Source organism: Etheostoma spectabile, chromosome 6 (assembly GCF_008692095.1).
Source record: "Etheostoma spectabile isolate EspeVRDwgs_2016 chromosome 6, UIUC_Espe_1.0, whole genome shotgun sequence".
Classification (NCBI taxonomy): Eukaryota; Metazoa; Chordata; class Actinopteri; order Perciformes; family Percidae; genus Etheostoma; species Etheostoma spectabile.
In genome coordinates this window covers 21,468,652-21,478,872 of record NC_045738.1, presented here as the reverse complement: position 1 = coordinate 21,478,872, position 10,221 = coordinate 21,468,652, and the positions used below count along the sequence as shown (strand labels likewise).

The 10,221-nt window shown below is 41.9% G+C and overlaps 2 protein-coding genes across 3 annotated transcripts in view; one reads left to right on the top strand and one right to left on the bottom strand.

Moving 5' to 3' along the window:
• The window catches only part of spag1b (sperm associated antigen 1b), a 25,973-nt gene extending 20,118 nt beyond the window's left edge, over positions 1-5,855 (top strand). The window contains exons 17-19 of the mRNA XM_032519236.1: positions 745-909; positions 3,114-3,437; positions 4,527-5,855. Of these exons, the coding sequence (XP_032375127.1) occupies positions 745-909; positions 3,114-3,437; positions 4,527-4,655 (618 nt within the window). The 3' untranslated portion in view covers positions 4,656-5,855. The remainder of the gene's footprint in view (positions 1-744; positions 910-3,113; positions 3,438-4,526) is intronic.
• A 665-nt stretch (positions 5,856-6,520) lies between these two features.
• The window catches only part of LOC116691536 (E3 ubiquitin-protein ligase RNF19A), a 35,336-nt gene continuing 31,635 nt past the window's right edge, over positions 6,521-10,221 (bottom strand). Inside the window, exons 9-11 of one of the 2 annotated variants that reach the window (XM_032519238.1) lie at positions 10,046-10,189; positions 8,636-9,189; positions 6,521-8,605 (exon numbers count right to left, since the gene is read on the bottom strand). In XM_032519238.1, coding sequence (XP_032375129.1) covers positions 8,388-8,605; positions 8,636-9,189; positions 10,046-10,189 — 916 coding nt within the window. In that variant the 3' untranslated portion in view covers positions 6,521-8,387. Of the gene's footprint in view, positions 9,190-10,045; positions 10,190-10,221 lie in introns of both variants that reach the window. The other variant, XM_032519237.1, reaches the window with a different exon arrangement.

The following is a 10,221-nucleotide window of genomic DNA, read 5'->3' as shown; positions in this document are numbered from 1 at the left end:
TTTGAGGGAGACCTGGCCAAGACGGCACACCAGTTACAATAAATAATAATAAATGGAGTCTGGTGGGTTTGGCGATGGCAATTTTGGGGCTTTTCATGATTAAAACACTATAACAAAAAGGGATCCTTACCATAATGTTGACAGAATAATAATCTGAGCCTGTCAGTGGCAAAGCAAGCACTTTTAGTGGATGTAAATTGAACGTTAAAATGCAGCTTGTTTTGCTGCTGCCGACTGCAGCGGACTGGTTGAAAAAAAAAGTTGCCCTTTAAATTTTCCCCTAATTGTGCGTGAAAGGGTCATATCATTTAATTTCTCACTAGGGCTGTACAGGAAATAGTTTTTTAATTGTCATCACAATATCAACTGGCGCAATAAACACATTGCATGAGGTTGCGCCATATCGCGAAAAGACGCTCCGAGATTTTTTTGTTAGTTGAATGCAAATATCAGTCAAAAATTGCACTTTAAAATGTAACTGTCATTCTTTTTTTAATGGTAAATTCAATTAAATGTTCAATTTTTTTATTAATAAAAGAATGTTGGGGTTTCATTTGTTGTAAATTCATCAAGCAATTTGTTGTATTTTAGCAGAATACTGAAAGCAGCAGAAAGGCATATTGCATATTCTTCTCAAAGCGCAGCCCTATTTCTCACCCCCCCTAAAATGTTTTAACTCTGCAAAATGTCACTAGCATGTATCGGTTGCCTTCATGAATCTGTATTTTGTCTGTCCCTCCACAGGACTACCTGGCATGCAGCTCTGACCTGCAGGAGGTACTGCAGCAGGATCCCAACGTGCAGGAGGCTGAGAAGGAGCTGGAGGAGGTCACGGTGCTTCTCAGACAGAGTCTGGCCAATGCCAACAATTCAGCAGCCAAACCCAGAACGACTGTCCCCATCACAGAGGTACATACACATGTATTATCTTTAAATTAATATTTCAACCGAGCTCCAACTCAAATCCTGCACACTGCTCATCTGAAAAAAAAAAAAAAATCTTTTTCCACTTATTTTGAGCTCATTCACTGTTGGTCAATATAGTGGATTTATTTACATGTATATGTAATGTTAGGGAGAAAGGGGTTATAAGGACGGAGGGGATCCTGAAGGAGCCAGGCTCAGGCTGCACATCAAGCCCCCTGGAGTAGCGCTTGGTGTTGGTTTAGTGGCCATAGTTGGAACTGAAGGCCACATAAACTGCCTCTCTCTGCATCCACTGGACACAAATGGTTGAAACATGTCCTGCAAATCGCACACATTCAAAACTGAATCTTTTTAGATAACATTTTCAGATCCATCAGGTCAATTACACAGTATACGTTAACACTGACTTAACTGACTGTTCTCAACAACTGCTCATGGAAACTGTAGGCAGCCATTTCCACCAAACAAGCCCAGACAAGCCAATTTGTATGGCAGCACTAAATGGCAGACAGCCTAAGTAAAGTAACCGCAAGCCCAGAGTGCTTATTATTATTATCAGGTGGGCAGAAAAACAACTTCAGTGAAAGATAATGTTGCTCTGTGTATGGTGAATGTGCGTTTTGGATCATAATTCTTGGGAGTTGTATTCATACATAGGAAGTTTTTCATAGACACACAATCTTGTACCTTTGGTTTTATTTTATAACTACCCTGTTATATTTCTATACAGTGATCCTCAGCTATAAAAGCAGGGTACAAATTAACTTTAATGTCCACCAGTCCATGTCCAGGCTAGTGAATTTAGTGTGGCTAGTGAACTTTAAATTTTACCACCCACCCAAAAGATTGCAATTGTTTTTTCAGCTGGTGATTGAAGTAAATCTACTAGCCACTTGCACATTTTACCAGCATTTAGCTGGTAAAATGTGCTAATGCTGTGACCTTTTCTTTTCCTAATGTTTAATTTCTTATACTGCGCTGTAACTTTTATTCTTGTGTTTTATGTGTCTTAATGTTTTTATATGTAACTGTTTATTCATGTGTTTTATCGGTTTTATTTCTTTAATGTTTAATTTCTTATGATGAATTTTGTTGAGGAAAGGAATAAGTATACGTATAAAGGTTGTGTAATACAGAGAAAGACAGAGAAAGACAGTTTAAAGAAAAAGTGTGAATGTGTAGTGTCGAAAGATCTGAAAATTGCGCAAAGAAGGTCGTTAAGTAGACGCTAAAGGCAACGCTAGATTGGCTTAATCAGTGTGAAGAAGAGTCCAAGGAGACGAAAGGTAACGTCTCTAAAAATAGAGTCGGGAAGGGTAGAGACACTAAGGGTGATCCCGAAAGGCAGCACTAACACTGACTAAATAGTGTGAAGGTAGTCTCAAGTTTATGGAATGAATTTTTGTTGCTCAATGTTTTTATTTTTAACTGTTTATACTTGTGTTTTATCTGTTGTTTTTTTGTTGTTTTTTAAAACTGATTTTGTGTAAATCCCTTTGAATTGCCCTGTTGCTGAAATGCGCTCTACAAATAAAGTTGCCTTGCCCTGCACGGAAGTGCTCCAGCTACTAGACACCTAACATTGTCTTTGCAGAAAATGAGGACTTTAATACAGTATCTAGGCCAACTCTGTTACTCTGTGCTGTGCAAAAAAGGATAATATAAAAAGAAGGAAGTAGATATAAAATATTAAAGACCAGGACATCTTAGATTGGATTAGTGTGCCAAAACAAAAGGATTTATTCAAAGGGAGGTGAATTCTAAGGAGTTCCAAAAGATTGGGAATAACTGACTAAGGCTTGTCAGAATGTGTTGTTGGCTTAAAGAGATATTTTGCATTTGCTCTGTGTCATCTTTGTGTGGGCAGATGAACTGACCACAGCGCACGGGGCTCGGAGCAGCCTAGGTCTGTCGATCTGTCAGATGACACGAAACGCATCACGGAGTTCTTCTGGGATCTGCATCGTTTCGCGTCGTCCGGCGGATTTCAGCAGACCTCGGCTGCTCCAAGCCCCTCGTTCACTCACGCGCACTCGTTCGGTTAAAGTCAGTGTATTTACATCAATGCAGTATGCACGTAAAGTAAGCATTGCCATCTTTCCTCAAAGTTTAATGCTTCTACAACAACCCTTCTCCCATGTCTTTACTCTGCAAATTCCCTTCTGTTCATCTTGTTCATCTCTCAGGTTGAGGGTGACGAGGAAACCGCCGGCGTTCCTACCTCAGAGAGCAGTCACAGAGGGGAGGACGTCATCGTCAACCTCCAGCCGACCAACGCCTGCCAGTTCGGCCAGGCTCTGAACGCGGCTCGCAGCAGCAGGAACACAGCAGCCTGCGCTGACCTGCTGGCCTCCACAGCCCCGGAGATGCTTCCCAACTTCCTGAGTACCCAGCTGGATGCGAACAACATCAGCTTCATCATACAGGCGCTGGACTACCACCTCCTGGAGAAAGACCCCAACCTCGTCTACCAACATCTCAACAACCTGCACACCACCGACAGGTTCTCGGTAAGATACGCTTTATGTCCAGTTCATTAAGGCTAGGTACCCAATTCAATACTTTTTAGGCACCGACTGATTTGCCAAAGTATGAAGTGTTGAAAAATGCCTCGTCATTCAATACTCAATTTCAATACCTAAGGAGTAAATCTCATCCGAGTTAGTGAGCCAATAAGCACGCAGCATGCTTCTACCAAGATCTGCTGATGCTTAGGATTGGGCATCAAGATCCGGGACTTGGGATTGTTTAAGAAATTCCAATGCAGTCAGTTTTTTTTTTCATTAGAATCGTTTGAAAATGTGGTTTCAAATCTGATTATCGGTTCCAAATTTAACAAGCACAAGTTTTGGTTTCCGTAGCAACCTCCTTACTTCCAGGCTCTTGTTGTGTTGCAGCCAAGGAGCACTGCAAGCGGCGCTCTAGTGTAAAACGGTAAAAAAGCGGTAAAACTGTATCTGTGAAATAAGCATACGACCCGTTTGAACTCCACCCCTCAAAGAATCAGACTTGAGAATTGATAAGAACCAGAATCATAATTGGAATCAAACTTGTTAAAATCAAAACGATGCCCAACCCTCATCATGCTGGTAATTGGTATAAAGTCTCACAATTAATTTGGTAACTATTGCTCTTAAAGCTTTATACCAGTTTTTGATATTAATAAATGTCTGTTACATTCAAGCCATTACCAAATGATTTGATAAAAAAATTAAGACTGTCAGCTTCGCACAATTCTCTCTGGAGTTCTCAGTTTGGCGTTGTTCAGGATGTGTGGCGTCCGGTGACTTTTGTACGAAGAAAATTGAATGAAGTTAGTTACCTCTTCTGAAGAGTCCATCATGATTTTTATTTTTATTTTATTCTCTTTGTCCTCCTTGGCTACATCAACTACATAGGAGGGGTGGGGGTGGTTCGTAATTATGGAAGGCTGCATGTGGATGCAATGACAGTTTCGTTGTCATTACTTAGAATTCCTCATGGGGGAGACAGAAACTACGCACTATTGCTTTGATAAATCATTCATATTTTTTGTAAGTAATCCGTCCACTTTGTCCCCAGAAGCTGAGGTTTCAGTGATGATGTGCTGTTTTCTGCAGGTTGTGTTGATGCTGCTGGAGAAGAACGAGCGTCACCACCTGACTCAGCTGTTTGAGCACCTGTCTGCCGTGCAGAGCACAGAGTTCACCAAGAACGATGTTCAAAATCTGGCCAACAAATACATCTGACCCTCCTGGCCCTGCTTCCTGCTGCATGAGCTGCTGCACCATGACAACAACTCTTGGATCTATGCAAAACACTGCACCAGAACGGAGTACACAAAGGCAGGAAGCTGCAGAATGTGCCCCAGAGCAAAATACCAATGAACTGAGTCACATTCACTCTACTGGTCTGTGCTGTAAATGATCTGATCACTGTATGTTTGAGTGACAGTATAAGGAATATATTTTTCTCTCCACATTTTGCTATGCAGATTTACTTTTGTACCACCACTAACCGTATGCATTGTACAACAGGCAGTGGGATACTATGGGCATTTAGTGTATTGATAAATGGGGTCCAATGTACAATGTTATGTAAGGCTGCAGGCAAGTGTTTCCCTACAGGCAGGCGAGTTTGCTCAGGACAGGCTCATGTTCCCAGAACTGAGGTCCGTTGTTCCGGTCCTTGAACCCTGTCTGTCTTGTGTCATCTAATGAATGAGCCTACGTCACACACCAGCCAAGTTTAGAAATGATATTCAGTGCATGCTGATTATCATCTAGGCTAGCCAAGGAACAAGCGGGGACATTTGCTACTGAGCTAATTAATAACTTTGTTGCTGTGAGTCAAAACTATAAGATAAAGTAAGTTTTTATTATGACCATATGTACTCTATGATCTCTGTGGGAGATATAGGCCTACAGGATATCTTATTGCGGTTCTGTGCAGTATGATACCAGTAGATGTTAAACTGATATCTACTGACATTGTTGTAGGAGATAAAATACAATTTGTAACCTTACATGGCTCAGCAGATGCTCTTTCGTTTATTCAGCTATGCAATTAGCAAATCACTCTGAAAGGCTGGTGTTTGTGTCGTTTCCATAAGGAATGACACAGTCATTCAGCCTCTCTGTTTACCAAATTAGCCTGGCACATCTGCACATTCATCCTCAAGCAGTTCAGCCATGCAGATGTGTACACAACGGAGAGAAGCAGCATCCTACTGAGATGTGTGCCTTAGATGTCAGACTAGGGGTTGACTTACTGTTTGGTGAGTGTGCAGATACTCCTAAAGAGAGAGTATATACAGTATGTCACTCAGTAGCATTTATCAAAATGTTAAATGGTTTGGATTCATGAATCATAAATCATACTCACTTAGCTATATATGCACATAACTTAAAATGTCATTTATTTACTAATTAAAAAGATCCTATCAACATGAAATATTTTTTTATTAAACATTCCAGAGGGGCTGGGGGGGAAATCAATACAGCATAGTATCACAATATTTTCCGTGGCAATACAGTAGCAACACATGGATGCCGAGTATTGATCTTTTATTATATAAATTGCGCATGAGAATTTAACTTCCTGGTCAGTTTGTCTGCTTGACAGTCCATTTTGCAACAATAAAAGTGAAGTGAGATGAACAGTTTTTTTCCTTTGGGGACATCATTTGAAACTGGAAACAAGGTAATAAATTGCAATATATTGCAATGTTTAAAAATCACAATATTGTATTGTAAAATAAGTATGGTGATAATATGGTATCGTGGGGTGTCTACATTCCAGTCTGCATACAATGCTTGAATCCAAACCAGTCTTTGTTTTCAAATGTTTTATTACTACATGAATGTACCAAATGTAGTTCAGGGTAACAAGGTGGGGGGGCAAGAGGCAATATTTTCATGTTCTGCAGTTTCTCTTCAACATTATATTTCCATAGAGATGTAAAATAAGTGTGTACAGTACTCAGAGGGCTGTTTAATAAACTGGAGAAAAGAAATTCTGTGCTAAAATGAAATTAAGTAGTTCAAGAAAAATAGAATACCCTAACTATTTACAGTACTTGAATTAACCAGAAAAACAAAGGATGGGACAACACTTCATTTATATATTTTTTTTATTTTTCTGATATGCATTTACACGCATATAGTAAAGCAAATTACCAAACAAATGTACAAATACCTTATGCCGTTCTGCACAAATTACAAATTATATCTGGCACTAGTGTTCAAATTAGGATCAAGAAACTGGAGTTTTGGTGAAGAATGTGAAACCGAACCGGGGACAAAGAACAAAACATTTTGCTTTAAACGTGGGGAGGACTGCAGCATGTCACCTTATCCAACCTTAACCGACCACCGAGCAGTAACGACAGGCTTAAGCAAACACTCTGAAATAAAGTGTTGAAAAACAAAAGTTAACTTTAAGTCTGCTCGGCAGCGGCAACTGGCAGCACAAACCGGATTCACAGGATAAATCAATAGGGAAGGTAACCCAGAACCAACCGGTGTATCCCTACTAACTTTTGTGCATTGCAGAACATCGATGTATTAAGAAACACAGATAACAGTGCAGGTGCCTCGGGCCGTTCTGCGGCCTCAGTTATTTGCGTAGCATTTGTGAAGCATGTAAAAAACAGCAGTCAGTATGTCTGTATAATCCTGGGTCTTGTCTTCATTCATCCCAAAGGTGTAAAAAGGATTCACTATACTGTGTCTACAGGTGACAAGTCAAAAGGTATAAGATTTAACAAGAGCCTGAGTGCTGTCTTTGGTAGGCAATTGAAAAGTCTTCATTTACCATTTCTACCACAGTACGTCCTGTGTGTGAATGAGCATCCCTCCTACACAGACAGACATTCTGCAACCTATAATGAGTCGTTTGGTGTCTTGAAGACACAGCGGAGAGACAGAGAGACAAACGGAGAACACAAACAGCTTCTTGAAGGCACCATGAGTTAACAAAGAAAGATATCAAAGCTCTCTTACTCTGTGAGGCGAGACCATCAGTCTGAATAAATCACCTTTGAACAGGACATAACATTTTCTTTATACAATTTCACAGAATTGACCAACCCATTGGTTAAGGTTATTATAATGACTTTCAGCATTATTTTTGAAAACTGTGGCCTTCCAGAGACCTTGCTCAAATCAAACCCTCACCCACCCACCCCCAACATACCAAGCTTTCCACAGAACCTTACGTGGCCTGGCTCTTCAAAGACATCCTAGCACTAAAACCACACACTAAACTCTGTGGATACCACGCTGCTAAAGAATATCATCAAATATCATCTCCCGACAGTGGGACTGCAGCTATGTGTCCATCCATCTGAAGAGAATCATAGTTGTTATACGTTAATCTTAGTGCTAAAATGATGTGGGATGTTGAGCACAGGCTTTATAATTATACTTTATTAGAGGGTTAATGTCAAACTGGAAAAGACAACAACAAAAATCTAATAATAAATACAGAAAGAACGCAAAGGTTCCTCTGTTACTAATACATTTGGTGGAAAATAAAAAAGAGGAAATAGTGAATCATATTGCCTGGTCCCTAAAGCTGTGACATTAGGATTCCTGCATGGTGTTGCATCCGCATTGTAGAGCCAAAATAAAATACAAGAAAAAACTGGCACAGTGGTTTCATTTTTAACCTACACAGAACAATAGGACAGCAACCAAATCAGTGGGCTCTCTGTTACAAGTGGCGAGGGAGGGAACTGTCAAAACAAAAAGTGGCAGCTGTGTGCGGGTCGCACAGGGAGAAACCCCAGCATTCACAACATTTCTCACATGGCTGCACTTTGGAAACCTATTAAAACTTCCAACAGTTGTTTATGGACAGAAATCCCCAAATAAAATAAAATCCCTTTTACAAGGGAATAACAAAACAAAAAATGCAGGTAAGATGTGACTGTTAGTTTAGGGGAGAAAAAGATGTGCAGCACTTAAGGTATTGAGATTTCATATTTCCGTCTGTATGCAGGAGTTCTTGGGCTGCTGCTGTGTTTGGGTTGGCTGTTGTGGTTGGTGGTGGTGGTTGTTGTTGGTTTCTTTTAGCAGCTCTCTGGTGTTGCTGTGAGAGTCCAGCTCGGCAGGGCACACCAGGTTGACATTCTCCTCTGTGATGAAGCAGAGTGGGGAGAGCTCTGCGCCGTGGCCCAGGGACGAGGTGGTGGAGGTGGGGGAGTGGGGAGAGATCACAGCTCCGTGTCCCTGTGAAGAGGACGAAGCAGCGGGGCACGTCTCCAAGCGGTCGTTCTCCACCTCGGGTAAGGGGCTGACTGTGGCGAAGCGTGTGTGGTAGTCGCCGCCGCCTGAGCCGTGGCTGCACGACGTCTTCATGCTCTCCAGATCCGAGCAGCTGAACTCCGAGAAGTGGCTGGAGTGGGAGTCGGCCACAGATGGCAGGCTGCCGCTCAGCGACGGGGAGTCGAACTCCGAGGAGTTGGTGCTGCGCTGCTCCAGCAGCTGGGCGTCCATGTCCTCCCGCGTCTCGTTGATCTTGGTGCCTCCGCCGCCTTTCTTGCGCAGCTTGCCTTTGCTCTTTTTGCCCCCTGAGCCGGAGGAAGTGGAGCAGCACGCCTCTTTGGCCCACTTGGCGGACGTCCCTTTGCCCTCGGAGGACGGGCAGCCGTTGGAGGGGCAGGTCCAGCCGCAGCGGCCAACATGGCTGCCATCGTCGACGCTGCTGCCGCCACTGTGGTGCCGTAGTTTGCCCGGTTTGGATTCAATGTCGACCTGGACCTCCATGCTGTTCCCATCTCTGGAACGTGGGGGGAAGAGGGAGGCATGAGACAAAAAAAGTCAAGAGAAATTAAAAGAAGGATCGACTCTTTTTTAGATACATTAACAGTAATACCGATAGAGATTATTAGTAGTTAATGAAACCGAGAACCGATATTTGGAATAAGTATGCATTTACACTAAAATGAAAATCTTTAAGACCAAATTAAGATTTTTGAAAGTTTCAAACTCCAACACAAAACTGTGTTGAAATGCTTTAGGCAAGTATTCAATGTGTGTGTGTGGGGGGGGGATTAAGTAAGACTCATGCAATCAGGTAAACAAAACGCTGATACAGATCACCCGCAAACTGCCAAAAAAACCAGCGCTCTCTAATACTGTATGTGGATGTTTGTATGCAGCATGATTAAGAAATGAGCCTCAAAAAGGAAAAAATGTTTCACAAGAGTTTGCCTCTGACGACATTAGGCTTCATGCACAGGATTGTGTTGGGAGCTTGATGTAACATCACTTAAAAAGAAAAATGCTTCTATAAATAAAATAATTTAAAAAAAATAATAAATATAAAAAAAAGCTAAATTGTCATCAATAAAGAGAACCCAATGAGTATATTATCTTTAAATGTTTTAAATATAAATAACCTTGTGCTTTTCTTCAGCCGAGTAACAGTATTTCAAGTGCTGATCACATCAGCACTGGCAGACATCCCCAAATAACACGTCCCTTTTACACGGGAATAGCAGACGGCATTATGTGATCACAGATGTGCATTTACTGGACATTTTACTGCAATCTGTTTCATATTTTCCCAACGCTGCCACTGAACGGTCTCTTCCCTAACGGCAGCATCCAGGTAAAGAGTAAAGGCTGCTCACCTGTCCAGCGGCGTGTAGGCGTTAAGAATGGATCCAGCCATTGCTTTGGTGCTAGCGTTGTCGCTGATTGTGCCCAGGCTGACGGTGCCAGACTCACCGCTCAGACTGCAGCGCTCCTTCTGCACATCAGCCTGCACCTCTAGCCTGACAACATGTGAAGGGGGGGGGGGGGGGGG